The sequence below is a fragment of the Lissotriton vulgaris genome, chromosome 1_1 (genome assembly GCF_964263255.1).
Source record: "Lissotriton vulgaris chromosome 1_1, aLisVul1.2, whole genome shotgun sequence".
Classification (NCBI taxonomy): Eukaryota; Metazoa; Chordata; class Amphibia; order Caudata; family Salamandridae; genus Lissotriton; species Lissotriton vulgaris.
Window position 1 is genome coordinate 1845270999 of NC_141685.1, and position 16977 is coordinate 1845287975.

The 16977-nt window shown below is 45.0% G+C and overlaps 1 protein-coding gene across 1 annotated transcript in view; it reads left to right on the forward strand.

Annotated features, from left to right (window-relative positions):
• ZNF277 (zinc finger protein 277) overlaps positions 1 to 16977 on the forward strand; it is a 602005-nt gene that overhangs the window by 349122 nt on the left and 235906 nt on the right. Inside the window, exon 7 of the mRNA XM_086919306.1 lies at positions 15086 to 15218. Coding sequence (XP_086775432.1) covers positions 15086 to 15218 — 133 coding nt within the window. The remainder of the gene's footprint in view (positions 1 to 15085; positions 15219 to 16977) is intronic.

Genomic DNA, 16977 nt, shown 5'->3' on the forward strand with positions numbered 1-16977 from the left:
AGGAAGAACGGTTACAGAACTGTAAAAGTGGAGATATTGTGCATAACTTCCTTGATTTTAAAAATACACCTGTGTCTGAACCATTTATGGATTATGCTTTACCACCCTTGGCTAGGCAAATGTACCTCTAATTTAGATATGGTACTCTGAATACTAGGAGCTTTTGCAAAAAATGGAGGCATCAAGCACTGAAAGCTCTGACAAATGCCCCTCTTCATTTATGAGATCGAGACGGTGGTCTATCTAATCCTCTTCTGCAAGTAATATGCTCCCCAAAGAAAAAAATGGGTAATTCCACCATGTACATGTTTTGGTTGTACATGGTATCAAGGTGCACTTAGAATCCTTAGACCATAAACTAGCACTTTAGTTGTATATGGTATGTCAAACTATTTGTGATCTGTATGGCTGATGAGTTCAAAGTTTTTAACGGAAAGTCAGCATTGATGAATTTTTCTTTTAAACATCTGTTATGGCTTTTTATTCTTTTATTTTTTCAAACTAAATGATTCGCATATTTGGGAATCATGATACATGCATTTTTTACAGTATACTGTGGATAAATATTTGTATGTTGTACAGTGTTTTTAATGAAAGAATGTTTCCAAATGAACTATTTTAATGACTAAATACGTTTTTTGATATATCAACCAGAATGGTTATTGGTTTTGGCATTTAAAGAGTCATTTAAGTTAATGTAGTAGTGTTGTGCCTCGTTGCCTCTACGTGCTACAAAATACGCTGTGCCTCATACCCCGCCGGATATTAAGGGACCTGGACTCCTTATTAATAGACTTTTACTGGGCCGGACGGCGTAGTAGAGTTGTGCTTACTACGCTAAACCGCACGTATGATGGGGTGGGCTCGAGGCACCCAGAATGGAACTATATTATTATGCAGCTCAATTGCAGCACGCTGTTAAGTGGTTTACTGAGGGGGACAACTGGGAGAAACGGCTACTCTGTCAGTGTCCTATACAGTCACTGACATAAGCACACACTCACCCATACAGCCACTCTCACAGTCACTCATATACACCATCACTCACCTTTACTGACTTTCACATACCCAGTTACTCACCCATATACCACTGACACATCCACTCAGCAATATACACGCACACACAACCCCCCACTCACTCACCCATGTAGGCAATTACACACACCTCACAGACACTCATACAGGTAATCAGACAACCAATCATTCACCCATACAGTCACACACGTACCCATTCACCAACCCATACAGCCACTTAGACACCAACTGACAGACTGATACAGACATTTACACAACCTAGTCACTCACGCATACATTCACTGAGACACCTAATCAGTCACTTATACAGGCACTCATACGCCCACTGATTCACCAATACACCTTGGTATATATATATTTAACACTCATAAACTTTTTAAAAACACTTAGTCACTGGATAATGTCATGAGTGATGTCATTTGGGATGTCATCATTGATGCCACTGATCATGTCATGAGTGATGTAATATGTGAGGTCATCAGCAGTGCATTGCGGGGGCGCAAATTATAGTTAGCTCCACTAACTATAACTGCTGAATTTCACTGGTTTTGTACAAGTAAAATCTGACTCCAACTATAACGTCCCTGTAACCTTTGGTTTTTTCAGCGGAAAAAAGAAATATATATTTATAATGTTTCTAGGCCTCTACCCCTCCCCCCCCCAATCCTCCAAAATATCAGTCTGTGCCAATGTAATTGTGTTGTTAAGCTCTGTGGTATTACAAAGCATTGGCAATGTGTTATTATGCCCAATTTGCAATGCAGTGTGTTGTATTGACTCATATTCCTCCATGGACTCCATCCATCCATCAATAATCACCTATTGACGTTGGAGGGGCTCTGATTCCCCCCTATCCACTACCATACTTAATATGTTTTGCCCTCCTCTCTGCCAGGGTCAAAACTGGCTTTCCCTTCTGCTGGGGTTGGAGCCAGCAAATGATGGCCCTGGAAATGAATAGGATCAATCCTGCAAGCTCCATTTGGCAATACAAATTCCAAGACAGAAAAGTGAAGGATGTCCTTTGTTATGCCTGCTGTTCCTTTCCTACTCTCTGATCTCTAATCCCCAATATTTTTTTCTCCATGTTCTTTTTATTGAGTTATTTACCTGGTACAATAAGGCATGACATGGCAATGACAGCATAACATACTGATCTCTAATCTCTGATAAGTGCCCAGTTGTTGAAAACATCCCTGCCTTCTTGAATCCAGCAATTGACCACTAGGAGTGGGGCTGTTAACTTCCAACTAGGAATGTGGAGTGAGCCTCTGTACTGGGTTGAGTGATGAACGAGTTCTTAATCGGTTTTCTCTCAGACAAAAAAGTGCTTCTTTGGATTGAAGTGAAAAATTATTTGGAATCCTTTTGCTGGATCACAGTATTGCTCCTGGCAGCCATCTTTTTTTAGGTCTCACCTAGGAAGCGCTTGCGCTGTCTATTCGAGACATTATTTATTTAAGTTTGGATTTTAAGCCTCTTCCATTTTTTGCCCATCTTTTCAGTTGGCTTCTGTTACTGTCCTATGTAAGTTGTGGCTTTTGATTGGGTAATAAGCTTAGTAGCCCCTCCTTAGTGCCTCTTTTTCTCTTGATGTAACCTCCCATGAGGACTGCCCCCGTTACATGTGTTGTTACACCGTATGTTACAGTTACACTTTCTGAGCACTAGTTCAGTAATGATTTTCTCCTAGCTGCTGTTGCAGGCAGGACATGCTCTCGCGCAACCCACCCTACGGTTTAACTGCACAGTAACATTGCACACGACTCACCATCTTTAACAATGGCGTTGGCGCCTTTATTTTCATGTGTGCAGTTCTCCAAAATCTTTTTTTTTAATAATCTTAATCTTACACAATGGCACTTCTATTTTTTTATTATTCATTTTTCAAGCTGCACGGCACGCCTTCTAATCACCAACATAGGTGGCCATGCTTTGCTTTTCTTCTGGTTATGAACAACAGTTGGTCCTTCAAGCGATCATAAAAGAAAAAACAATGAATATAGACTCTAATCAGTACTATATTAAATTTAGGATGTCCAGCCGGAGGTGTGATTTAATAATATTCGCCAACCCTTGGATTGTTTAAATTCCTGCTCTTGCCTATCAGGCAATCAGGCAGTGCAATTTCAGGCTTGCTATCCTGATGATGATCTATGTATCTAGTTATGGATCGAAACGTCGTCGACCCTTTTAAGCAGCATGCACGTTAAACTAATTTGTTAAAACAAGTGCATTACTGTTTACTTCTAGAAGCTTGCCCCTTTATCTGTATTGGCGAAAAGATTTTTGTTTTGCCTGAAAAATGTTTGTTTATTTGTGATTGTCCTTTATGTTTGCTCTTGAGGATACAGGACTGTGTGCCACTCATTTACCTTTTGAATTATCTCTGACGATCTCTTTTCGAATATTATTAAATCACATGTCCGGCTGGACATCCTAAATTTAATATAGTACTGATTAAAGTCTATATTCATTGTTTTTTCCTTTATGATCGTTTGAAGGACCAATTGTTGTTCATAACTAGTCGATACCAAGGGTCCTTCCTACCTTTTGGGTTCTCTTGTTTATAACTAACATTGCTTTTCTTCTGAGCAGTTCGCTAAACTCTATTTTTTCAATAGCCTACTTTTGAAATAGCACGGCACGCCGCATTTAATCTTAAACGATGACTGCCTCGTGGCTCAAACAACTCTATTTTCTCATCATTCTATCTTTTTCTGTAGGCAGCATGGCATGCCTCCTAATCACCAACAATGGTGGCCGCATGGGCTCCAGCTATTGACGGGAGCCTTTTGTCACACTCCGCTTTTTTAAAACTTCTGAATCATGTGTAGCAGCATTTAAAAAATAGGCCATTTGCAGCATACTCCAAAAGCCCATCGGCAGAGGGAACAACTTTAACATTCCATTTACTGTTTCAATGGCAGTTCATCTTTTCATCGTCTGTCAGGGTTTCTTAAAGGGTAAGGGTGGCATGCTTGCTGGATAAGAAGCCACGGCGCCCCCCTCAATGCAACACACCATGTTCCTCACCCTTAAAAAATCCCTCACCATTAGCATGTTTACCACATGTGCCAGACACCATAATTACCAATACATACGAAGCACCAGACCCAGATATTCACTGAACTTAACGCACACACCACTCACCAGAGATGCCCTCAGAATTGTTGGTGAGCTCCGACACATTTCTTGAAACATACCACTGTCATTCCTAAACTTCATGCTCATTTGCTTCCCATTTTTAGCCTGCTTCAAAGGATTTTGTGTTCACTGACGGATCCTTGAGGCCATCACACTATTTGGTGCATCTTTAATTTGAGGCACAGTCTGTGCATATGTTTGTGTGGGATAATGGCGGTGAGCCAAATTACTTTGTTTACCTAGTTTTTGTGATAGGATATATCCAGGATTAGTACAGTGTGACTGCAATGGCAGCAGTGTATGCACTTCTCATACCACCTCTACTTTCCACTGTTTAGTCTCCATCCTCTTTCCTTCCTATCTCTTTAGATGGGTTAAATAATCTGTGCCCTGCAAAAAAAAAATCCTAAACATTATCATTTGCAACGCAAATAGCTCTAGCTTTCACTAATGCGGGACCTATTGCATTGAACTGCGAGTGGAGTGTATACAAATAATAATAATAGGCACATTTATAAAGCGCAATGGTTACAATAAAAACAGTGTGTCCCCGCGCTGCGGTAATGTTGCTGAGATTCTGCTACCCTCCACCGCCACCCTACATATCTCGGGGGAAGAGGTACGTTTTTAAGTTTTTCCTGAATCAGCTCTCCTGGACCTCCATCCGGAGACCCACCGGGAGCGGATTACATTACTTAGCAGCCAGTAAGCGGAAGGACCATCCACCCATCCTAGCTCTCTTGACAACGGGTACACACACACCAGACCCACTCCATCCGATCTCAGCTGACATGTGGGGACATAGGGGGTCAATAGATCAGACAGGTATGATGGAGCACTCCCCTGCAGGATCCGGTGACAGACACAGAGTGCCTTAAATATGACTTTTTCCTTTATCGGGAGCGAGTGTAGTGCCGCTCGAGCTGCCCTCGCAGACGACCTTCTTGGGCGCCTCAGGACTAAGCGCGCTGCCGCATTCTGTACTCCCTGAAGACGGAGCATACATTTGGTTGTCGCACCTACATAGGGAATGTTGCCATAATCCAGGCGCGACGTCATCAAGGCATGGACCATGGTCTTCCTGGCCGTCGTGGGCAATACCTCCAGAGTTTTCCGCAGGACATTCAGGACCCCAAATCAGGCGCCTGCCACCCCCCTGGTTTGATAGTCAAAAGAGAGGTTTGTGTCTAGCCATACTCCCAAATTTTTTGCCTGCACACAGGTTGTGGGTGTCTTCCCCAGATTCTGGGGCCAACATGCCGAGGACCACACCCTCGGTGCCCTACCCACACAAGCACCTCCATCTTGTTGCCATTCAAATTCAGGCAGTTCTTTGCCATCCATGCAGCCAGTTCTTGCAGGCATGCAATGAAGTTGGAGGCAGCCTTCTCAGGTGCCTGGGTCAGGGAGAACACCAGCTGAGTGTCATCAGCATAGGATATGACCCTGATCCCAAACCCATCCACAATCTCCGCTACTGGAGCTGCATAAAGATTGAACAAGGTCGGGGATAGGGTCGATCCCTGCGGCACTCCCTGACTCAGCTTGATGACTCTAGAGTTGTGATCACCCTGTCTCACCTGGAAGCAGCACCCAGACAAAAAAGATTTTAGCCAGCTCAGGGCGCTACCCGACACCCCTCCATTTCTCAGGCATTGCACCAGCGTGTGGTGAGCCACAGTGTCAAAGGCGGCACGTAGATCCAGCAGGATCAAGGCCGCCGTTTGACCAGCGTCCACAAATTGCCTGATGGATTCGGTGGCGAAGAGCAGAGCAGAGCAGATTCAGTAGAGTACCGTCCTCGAAAACCAGACTGGGTGGGGTGAAGGAGACCACATTCCCCAATGTATGCCGTTAGTTGATCATTCACCACTTTTTCTGACAACTTCACAAAGTACGGCAAAAGTGAGATTGGTCGTAAATTGTGTAGTTGGTCTAGACCAATATGCGGTTTCTTAGGGAGCGGCAGGACCACAGCTTCCTTCCAGCAGCTGGGTACTCTACAAGTCCTAAAAGATGTCTCCACCAGATGTCTTATATAGGGCTCCAGGCACTCCAAATTCCCTCTCAGCCTTTTCGGTGGTGGTCCCGGGTCCCTGGGGGATCTGGACTTGATGCTGCGGCAGATTTTAATTAGCTGTTCCGGGAGGGGCATCAAAAATGTCTTCACCCCCTCTCCCTCCTCCGCAAGTTCTCTCTCCTCCGTCCCTTCCTCTCCCACTCTGCCTGATTCAGGGAAGGTGGAGTACATTTTCTCCACTTTATCGGAGAAGAACTCGGTTATCCGATTACAAAGCTCCTCTGAGCCCACAGCTGGTGCAGTTAAAGTAGTAAGGGAGGATATCTCCTTATAGACCTTAAATAGCTCCCGCGTAGAGTTGCTGGCTGAGTTGGTTCTCTCCAGATAGGGAACGGCTTTGGCCCTTCTAATTAGTCTATAGTACTTCCTAAGTGCCTCTTTGTATTGCTCTTTCCCCTGTTCTGAGAAATCTGCCCACCAATGCATTTCCAATCGTTTGCACTCAGCTTTCGCTGCTCTCAAGGCGTCTGAGTACCATGGGGCAGATTTCTGAGCTCTGCCCGGTTTCCTCTGTGCCCAGGGGGCAGTGCAGTCCAGAGCCTCTTTAATCCATCTCTTCAAGTTCTTACATGCCGCTTTGGCATTTTTACCACCAGGAGGGCCCCCTGAATCAGGGCATTACTAAAAAGTCCCGGCAAAAAGCCCCCCCGTCTCCGGCAAACTATTGTCTTATTACAAGTCTCTCGTCGCTTAGATCCAGGTCGTATTATCGCAAAGGGGACCAGGGAGGGATCTGTCCATGTGACAGAAATAGGGGGGTAGACTACGATGTCTTCCCAATTCGCAAACAGGGCGTCCAGCAGATGACCCTTTGTGTGGGTAGGGGAGTTGGATCTGAGCCTAAGTTGCAGTGTGGCCATTTCTTGACAGAGTTCAGTGGCCGTGGTGCAGGCGCTATCCTCAAAGTGCAAGTTGAGGTCCCCGAGCGCCATGAATTTCTCATATCGCAGTGCCGGTTGAATAAGATATTCCAGCAAGCTTGCCGAAAAGCCCTTGGAATGGCCAGGTGGTCTATACATTAGGACCCCCTTTACTATGTAACTCTGGTCCACCTTAATCGTAAAGGCTCCCGCCTCACTATCAATCAGGTTGATATCTTCCAGAGTGCATTGAATGGGGTGTTTATAAATAATCGATATTCCGCCCCCCTACCGACCCTTCTATCTATTCGGCTAATCGCATAGCCCTTAGGAACCGCCTCTAAAATGTCAGGGGCTGACTCCTCATCCAGCCAGGTCTCAGTGAGAAACACTAAATCAAACTGACCGTCTACCAGCTGGTCATAGACTTTCAGTCTGTCTTTCCGAAGGGACCGGCAGTTCAGTAAACCACAGGTGAGCTTACTAGTAACCTCCTCCTCCTCTCTCACTCCTCCTAAAGTGAATGGGCAGAAACTACAGCCACCCTTTTGCTGTTACCCGCAATACTGTGTTTGGAACCGTCCTTGGTATGGGGGCAAAGATTATAAAGTTCCTGACGACCATAAGGGTATTCGACTCTGCCACGACCAGAGGCTCTGGCCCCAGGCCGCGGACGGGCGCAGACGGGCTTGCCTTTGGCACGGCACGGTCGCTGGGATAACTCAAGAAATAGCTGCCTGTTCCAAAAGCTAGACCGCTAACCAGCCACCTGGAAGTGCCTGGCTCTCCCTACCCCGCCCTCTGCGCAACGGTACTGGTTACCGCTTCGGACCAGGGCGGGGTAGGAGTGACGATTGAGCCCAGGACACAAGCCTCCAGGTAAGATTGCCCCCAAACTGAAAATTAAAATAACGTTTTTAAAAAACTTGGTGCCAGAGCTATGCACCGCTATGTTAGCACAGTCTCCAATCCACAAGTTAAAAACAGTAAAGTGAACAGGCCAGTAGCGTGATCAGTGGCAACAGGGCTCTGCCACTGCCCTACGCACCACATCGCACCCAGGGCGTCGCCTTCCTTTATACGTGCCTGCTCCAACAGCTAGACCGCTAACCAGCCCCCCTGGAAGTGCCTGGCTCTCCCTCCCCCGCCCTTCGTGCTACGGTACTGGTTACCGCATCGGACCAGGGTGGGTAGGAGTGACGATTGAGCCCAGGACACATGCCTCCAGGTAAGATTGCCCCCAAACTGAAATTTAAAATAAAGTTTTTAAAAAACTCGGTGCCAGAGCTAAGCAACGCTATGTTAGCACAATCTCCAATCCACAAGTTAAAAATTGTAAAGTAAACTGGCCGGTAACGTGATCAGCGTCAACAGGGCTCTGCCACCGCCCTACTCACCGCATCGTACCCTCCGCGTCGCCTTCCTTTATGCCTGCTTGCTCCAACAGCTAGACCACTAACCGGCCCCCTGAAAGTGCCTGGCTCTCCCTACCCCGCCCTCCACACAACGGTACTGGTTACCTCATCGGACCAGGGCGGGTAGGAGTGATGATTGAGCCCAGGACAAAAGCCTCCAGGTAAGAGTGCCCCCAAACTGAAATTTAAAATAAAGTTTTTAAAAAACTCGGTGCCAGAGCTAAGCACCGCTATGTTAGCACAGTCTCCAATCCACAAGTTAAAAACATTAAAGTGAACTGGCTGGTAGCGTGATCAGCGGCAACAGGGCTCTGCCACCGCCCTACTCACCGACAAAGTGCAGTCCACATGACATTAAACTTTCATACCATAGATGCATATTCTGCGACATCTACCATGGCCTTAGAAGGACGTTAGACAGGTAAAAACTATTTTAACGGTATTATATTAGAGACACACACACTGAGGCACTGGATGGCACAGAGTCCAAATACTAGCAAAAATATTGCCCATAGGAGGTGAAAAAATTGGGTAAACAATGTGAAAAGGTAGATTTCCTACACACACCACTCCTCAGCATATTTCTAAATCCCTCCCAGTTTGCAAAAAGAACCACCATGGCCAACCTGGGTATATGTCCCATTCTGCTTTCCTGTGTCTGATTTTTGTTCACAGGGAAACCAACAAAGACAACTGACCACCATCATTTTGCTGCTTAAGGCCACTGGCCTTTCACTTATAGATAAATGCTCAAAGCCAGTCGCTTGGGTAATCCTCAATTTCAGCCTGTGGTGACCCTTTAACCACGCTCATGCTAAACCTTCAAAGTCAGTCACAGGGTTTAAGACTCCCTTTCCCACTGGGCCCACGCAAATGTTTTCTGAAAAGGCTTTGCAGGCAACTCCTGACTTTCTTTGCACTTAACAAACTATCCTGCCCCTAAACCACTGGATAAGGAACCTCCCTGAGGCATTACAGACCTCCTAACTCGGGGCGTCAGGCTGCAGACGCCCTCCTGGCTGACGCCCTCCTTCCACTTGCACTGCCACCATCTTAGAGGCAACAACCTGAGACTACTCCTTCAGCTCAGGGTATGAAAAGTTGCCTGGCAGTCCAGGACTTCCAGTGTGTACACATAGATTTCATCAAGGGCGGCACTCAGTGTCTGTGACATTCATTGGTATGCCTGGTCCTGGTCTCAAGTCGCCTGTCTTTATGACAACACAGGCAACACCTTATGGGTGTAAGTGGTCTCACCAGGCCAGTTTTAGGTATCCTCTTATCCACTAATCCACAGATTTACGGGTGGCAATGCCTCATACCCTTATGTTCCACTCGGGTACCAGAGCTCCAAACTTATGAACAGGACTCTCACACCTGTGGTAGTCAACCTAGATGCTCTCACCCACTGGTTCCCACTCTAGGCTGGGGTAGTTCACTGCAAGGATGAATTCTATAGGTAAGCAGGGACAGACAGCTTCCTTTCTCTTGGCAGCTATGGCCCCCACTCTAATGAAACCATAGCAATAGGGTATTCATGCTTCCCCCTCGCCCTTGTCCACAATGGACATTTCTTTACCCAAAATATCCCTCTCTGCATATACATTCTGAGGAAGCTAGCTTTTCCACCATCAGGATCCAGCTTTTACATATCCCATAGAGCAATGAGAGAGACTCTGATGCTCTGGAAGTAGGTCCTAGTACCCTTCGGAAAAAACTGCTTACATTCTGGGTCCACCTCCCAACTAAGGGACCCTAGGGAATGCTCTAACATTTTCAAGGTATTCTCGTATGCAGCAAACAACTTTTCAATACCATGTTCACCAACATAGCTAGGCACAATACTCTTAGGAAGACTACAATGTAAATAACCCTTCCTGGATAACACATTGGCACTGCCACCATCCTCAAAAGACTCTAATGCCCTCCTGGGCCCCGAGTTCATCTTGTACTGCCTCCTGTCATAGGCCAGTGTGGTTTTCCACTCCTCTAAGAACAACCCCTCTCCTCCAATGCCAGAGCTGCTGTTGTTTACTTCTCCTCTGCCCTCTTGTCCTCAGCTGCCACCCTCAAATTATCAAGTGCAAATTCGACCTTTCCCTCCTCCATGGTCCAGGCTGCCTTTCCCTCCTCCATGGTCCAGGCTGCCTTTTTCTCCGCATCAGGTAGGGCAGCCTTTTCCTCCTTCAGGGCAAGAGAAGCCAGATGAAATTTCAAGTTCTTCTCTGCCTTCTTGCCCTGATATGCCAATGTTTGAGCCTCTAACTTTGATGGAGACCAAGTGCGAGAGCAGGCTTGCCTACCAGTCCGAATAACAAAGTTGAAGCTACTTCTTGAGGCATATCCTCTCCCTGCACTGATGCCTCTTCAGCTTCTTCGTCCTCATTCTCTTCTGAAGTGATCTGTGCTTGGGGGGTCTCTCCCTGAAGTTCTCCTTATTTGCCTTTTATACAAACTTCAGCCTCCTTTCGTTGTACATTGCCTTCATTTCTACTAAGGTTAAGCTTACTGAGATAACCCATGTTCCTACAAAAAATTAAGATGCAAGAATGTGATAAAAAAATAATTAAATGTTTTTTTATATCTGATTTAAAAGCACTTTATGCCACTCAAAAAGTACTTTATGCTTCTAAATCTGGAATGAGACTTAATTTCTGCACTGTTAAAACTGAGTGGTTACTGCTGGCAGAGTCCAGTCCCACTACTGAACAACAGTGTAAGAAAGTAGTTTATTGATTTGGTAAGGGAAACTCTTACAACTTAATAAACATAACCTGGTTAGGTCTCAACACAAGTCTCATTGATATTCAGCTCAACCCTTGATTAACTATTGTACAAATAGCAGGCAGTTCCCTACAGAAATACGTGTTAAGTTCAGACAGTACCAACAATTTTAAAGTCTAGAACGTCATAATAAAAGTGTCCGACCCAATTTTGGAAAATAGGGAAAAATGTAATAGGCAAAAAGACACCAAAATTATTAAAATCGGATAAGGGCAACCAGAAACATGATTTTCTTCAGAGTTTTAAGGCATAATGCACCTACAAATGGTATAGCACCATTGTAAATTCCCAGTTTGTGGTTGACTAGGTTCTAGCAGTGATTTCAGGCCCACCGTGAGGATTGGAGGTCAGCTATACAAAGCTGGTCACAGCAGTCAAAGTTTTTTATCTTGGATCTTAATCTTCAGAAGGGCAACACTGAACCCTTATAAGGTCCTTCAGAGTCTACTACAGCATCATTGAGCTCCTGCTGAAGCCGTTGATTTTGGTTGCAAAGCTTCGAGCAGGACAAAGCTGGATGTCATAGTCCCCACAGTTGCTTCATTGCTGGGATAAATTTGTTGCCTCATGCTGGTTCAAAGATTCATATTTTGATTAGTCACTTTTTTTGGTTCTCAAAATAAACCATTTCTGCAAGGCTGGAACCTCTAGCCAAGCAGTTATCCAAGAGGCCAAATATCTTTGCCACACTGCCATGCTGAACCAGTTTTTTAGTGTTGCTAAACCCACTGAGTGGGCCATGACTGTTTTTCTTCCATTTGGTGGGTTCACCCTCTCGGCTGAAAGCCTCCGCACCTTGTCCAGGTACTCCAGAGGTGTTGAAAATGACTAAGTGCCACTTTTCTCCTACTTCTGGCAAAGTTCCTCTTGATCAATTCCAATTTCCCTTGGCTTGTCCTGGTAGGCTTGTAGGCACCAAGTATCTTTCCATCCCGGGCTGCGGCAGGATCATGTCCAGAGAAGACACCAAGGTTTGTTGGGGTCCAGGAGTCCTTCTACTTACTGTTTATGTCCTTTTAGCTGATAACGGGCCAACAACTTGGCCTCTGGAGAGCAGTTTCCATCTTTAAATGCCGCAGGAATTTGTATTCCTTGGGCTTTCTTGCTTTCAGGCAAAGTCTTCTACTTTCCAGGCATTATCTGCCCAGTCCCAAGAATGCTCTGACAAGGTGGTGGTGAAGTGACATTATTATTCTGTGCACTAGTCAGTGATTGAAGAATTTCCTACACCCAATCCTAACTGCTCTCGTACCCTATCCCCGGCCCCTTTTACAGCAGGCATCTCCAGCGAGTATCTTGTGAGTTACTGGTAGCTGTCCAGCTGCATGCAAGTAGCTCTCCTATGTGCAGCTCAGCCTCCTAAATTAGAAGCTTTGTTGATTTAATTTATGAATACCAACATTAAAAAGTGTGTAATTGAGACGAACATGTGTAAATTTCCAGGACTCATAAGCTGATGTTTGGAGAATAATGGTTGAATTTCCAAAATATAATTAAAGCTGATATTTGAGTAATAAATCATGTGGCGATGGGGAGACCTAGTAATAATATTATTAACTTGATTCACTGGGCATTTCAGCTATGACTGTTATGTATTACTCATGTAAAGGTATTTCAAAGCTACAAATCCTTTTTTTTACATTATTGTTGGCAACCCTTGTGATGCACTGAGGTGATCACTTTTGGCAATCTTGCATAGTGTGGCTACTATGAAGGAGTCGAATTTTACAAGACCGGACTATACTTACCAATAGCCCATATATAACATAAAAGAATAATAAGGCAGTCGGCAATGGAGAAGGTCGAATTGTTTATTCAATCAAATGCAAGCCCTGGCAGGGGAGCCTCGGTCTACACGACCCATAGAGGTGCGCAGAGGAGACTGGCTACGTACAAGTGATACAAAGCATATATACGTTTTCACACACTCAGGTTAACACCCTACAAGGAAAAATGCAAGTTGTCAGTGAGCCAGCAGGAAGACCCATATAAAGCACTATTGATTGCTAGTAGCTAGGCCGGAGCTATTCCGGGGGCAGGTCGGTGAGGTGCCCTCTTGTCTATCTAGAGCCCGGGGAGTACAAGAACGGGCTCTGCTAGAATGCACGCATCCCACAAGGGGGGCAGGTGTGACCTTGGGTTTCCCTGAGCTACACACAAAAGATCAGAGAAGGAGGCTAAGCAAGTCAACATGGTTTCGTACCAAGAACTAACTCATGTGACTTCTGGGAAGCAGTACATGAACACGGGTAAACGAAACAAGATGGCCGCAGTTATATCAATAGGTCTAAATAGGTCTGCATGAATCAATCGTAAAGCATACATATATTACGTGATACTATATGGTTATTCATATGCATATACAGTTGTATGGTACATAGTGGGCCAATCATGAGTACATATAATTTTATATCCCAACAACTAAGGTAATCTTTTCTGATGCTTTCCCTACCACAACACCAAACCTAGTAGCTCAGGATTTTTTTCATTGCCCAAAAGTAGCTCTTACTTCAGAAAAGGTTGGAGACCCCCTGTTTCACAGAACTTTCTATTTGGACTACTTCAAACGTTCCCAGTACCCTACATCGAAGATGTCTAATGTCTTCTACCTGGAAGGGATGTGAAGCTGTAATAGCACCTCCCCTATTCATGTGAGATATCCTCTCTGTCACAGTGAAAACTGCTTTCCTTTGTTGCTGGGGTTGGAGTCAGAATGTCTAGGATGGGTTGGGAACGAATGAGAGCACAACTTTGCACCCAGTATCTCTGTCATAGCCAGAATAGGTCCCTGATTGAGCTTTTCATTCCACCCACTCCTCCCCAATTGTTAATGGAGTGAGCTTTGATGGTGTTCTCTGGCTTCCCTTTGTGGGTGAAAATATATCTGCCTGGGTCTAATGCAGGGGTTTTCATCCCAATACTTCACCTGTAGTAGTTGTCTCAAAGGGCTGTCACTTTCATGTTATTCTCGAAGTTTATCTGCTTGCTCCAATGTGAGTGTGAAGTACCACATTGCTGCAATATATTGTTGTTGCCCTTCTAACTTCTTAAGTGGATGTGTGCTGGTGTTTGACCACTTCAGTCTCTGGTGACACATGCAAGTATCTGTTGGTGTTGGTATGTTTTTTCATAGTAACTACAGGCAACTGACTTTCTCCATGCTGTATACTATAGAGGTATCCATACAAACAGATCAGATCCCGGAAAGTACAAAACTACGGGGTAGTTGTTCTTCAGTACACTCTCTTTTGCATATGGATGCTGCTTGGCAGTCACATTAGTTATTTCACAGCATTTTATTCTGGAGATGAGAATCAAGAATAGACGCACATATCGGGGAAGAATGCCATGACCTAGTCTAATTACCTCAAGTTATGATGTCTCTTAATGGATGTAAAAGCCAACCCACATCTCTTTGGTGAGGCCTGAGTTTGCTTTAATAATTTCGTAATCAAAAATCTAACCTATGATGTGACTGGTGCCGGCAACATGACCATGGGGCACTTTCTGCATGTTTGGTGCAGGTGTTGCATATGTGAACCTCCATGATCTTCTCCTACAGAACCGTAGTTCAGATGACATGTCAGGTGGAGGACAAACTTCACCGAGTAAGTCATATTTTTACATAGTCCTATAATAAATACCACCTTTGTAATGGTTTTCCTTTTAAAAGCATTCCAAACCTTTTTGTAATGATGCAACTTAAAATATTGATGGTAGCAATGCTGAAAATTGATTAATTTTTACTTATGTTTCATTTTCAGCTTGCAGTGCTTGTACTGTGAAAGACTATTCCGTGATAAAACCACTTTAAAGGATCACATGAGAAAGAAGCAGCATCGTAAAATTAATTCAAAGAATAGGGAATATGACCGGTTTTACATAATTAATTACTTGGTAAGTGACAGGGTTTTGAAATTATTCTGTGATAGAATCCCTATGGATATTGTCAAAATCCCCTTCAGAGGACCACAGGATAAGCAGGAGCTACTGGGCCCAATGGTGTGGGTTGACACCATTTTCTCCTGATGGCCCAACCTACTCTGAATCCTGGGCAATTGGGCTAAGTACTCCTTCAACACTTTAGTCACAGTGGTAGCTTGCGTTGATCGGTCGAAGGCCTTTTGGGGGGAGGGGGTGTGGTGGGGGGGGGTCGGTTAGACAAACAGGGTGAACTCAGGCTCACAACTCAAAATATGTTTGATAGCTGCAATAAATGATTATCCTGTCAAATATTAGCTTTTATGACACAGCTTACTTCATGGTAGCCTCTTCTGGCATATGGGAGTTTTATTTAGCGCAAACTTGACCCGAATCGGGTATCAGAGCGCTTTACATAGCACCAGTTGCATTACTAGAGGATACATTATTTTTGTTAGGCACAGGGAGATTAAGTGATTTGCCCAGAATCAGAGGATGTTCAGCATCATTGCCGAGACTCGAACCCAGTTCCCCAGATTCGAGGTTGACCACCCTAGCTGTTAGGCCAACTCCTCTCCCCAGAATTGAACCTGAACAGGGTCAACAAACTGATCGGGGGAGCACCCATCTCCTCATTACTTTAAACAGGGATCCACTTGCCAGAATCGTTCACTGGATTTTGCTCCCTCCAGCTCACTCCTCTTCCTCACAGGGTCACTGGTCTTAGCAAGCAGGAATGCACTGGTGCTCCAGGCTCCTTGAAAATGTGGACTTGGATGTCCCTGGCTAATGTCCCCTCACCCCGCTGAGAGACTGACCAACCTTAGCCTCCATCTCTGGTCACAGGCAGAGGTCTTGCAGAGCGTCCCCCCTCGCACAGTCTATCTGGCTGCTTGACAGTTGACAGTTTTGGGGGCCTTGAACTCCCCTTCATATAGTCTATTTCCAGACACTAAATGTGATTTAGTATCTGAGTCTTTGACATTTGTTTTGGGAGTCTGCTTCCTTTTGAAGTGCCTTCTTTTTTTTTGCTTCCCTATCCTTCCTGAAAAAGGCAATCTGTCACAACAGGATCGACTCCAAATCTGATTTCCGCCAATATAGGCCATGGGAATAACTAAGAGGTTCATACCTGGATGTTTGCCATAGAGATATGTATATCTAAAGGTTACACCAGGGCCTTGGCCTTACTCTAGATTATTATCCTATTAGCCCCAACCCTCCTTAAATGTGCCCAGGCTCCCTTCAAATGACCTTTTTCTGAATCAAAGAGCACCTTTTGAAGTGTGCAGGAGATCCTGGCTCTCCTTCCTTTTGTGAGTGAACCACTCAGACCATATCAATGCAGCAATCAACAAATCTGTCTGGGTGGATTTCTATACGTCCGAAAGCCCTGTGTCTCCCAAAATGGAGCTCGGAATCTTCCATGTATAGTGCGATTCACAGCTACACATACACCCAGCGCATGCATACAACATAAGCACTGCACAGCACTACATATTAGCTTGATGTAAGCCAAGGGCGAGTTGAGCACACAGCAGCGGAACTGTACATGCATGAGTCGGTAGGCCTCACTCCAGTGACACAGGTAAAAAGGCCTATTAACTTCTACTGGTCACTACACAGTATGCTGCCACCACCGCACTTGTGCTGCTTAACTCCTGGCAAAGGCAATAGCCTTTCACAACTATGAGGGCAGTGCTTTGGGCACCTCTACTTTTCCAACAAGAGCCCA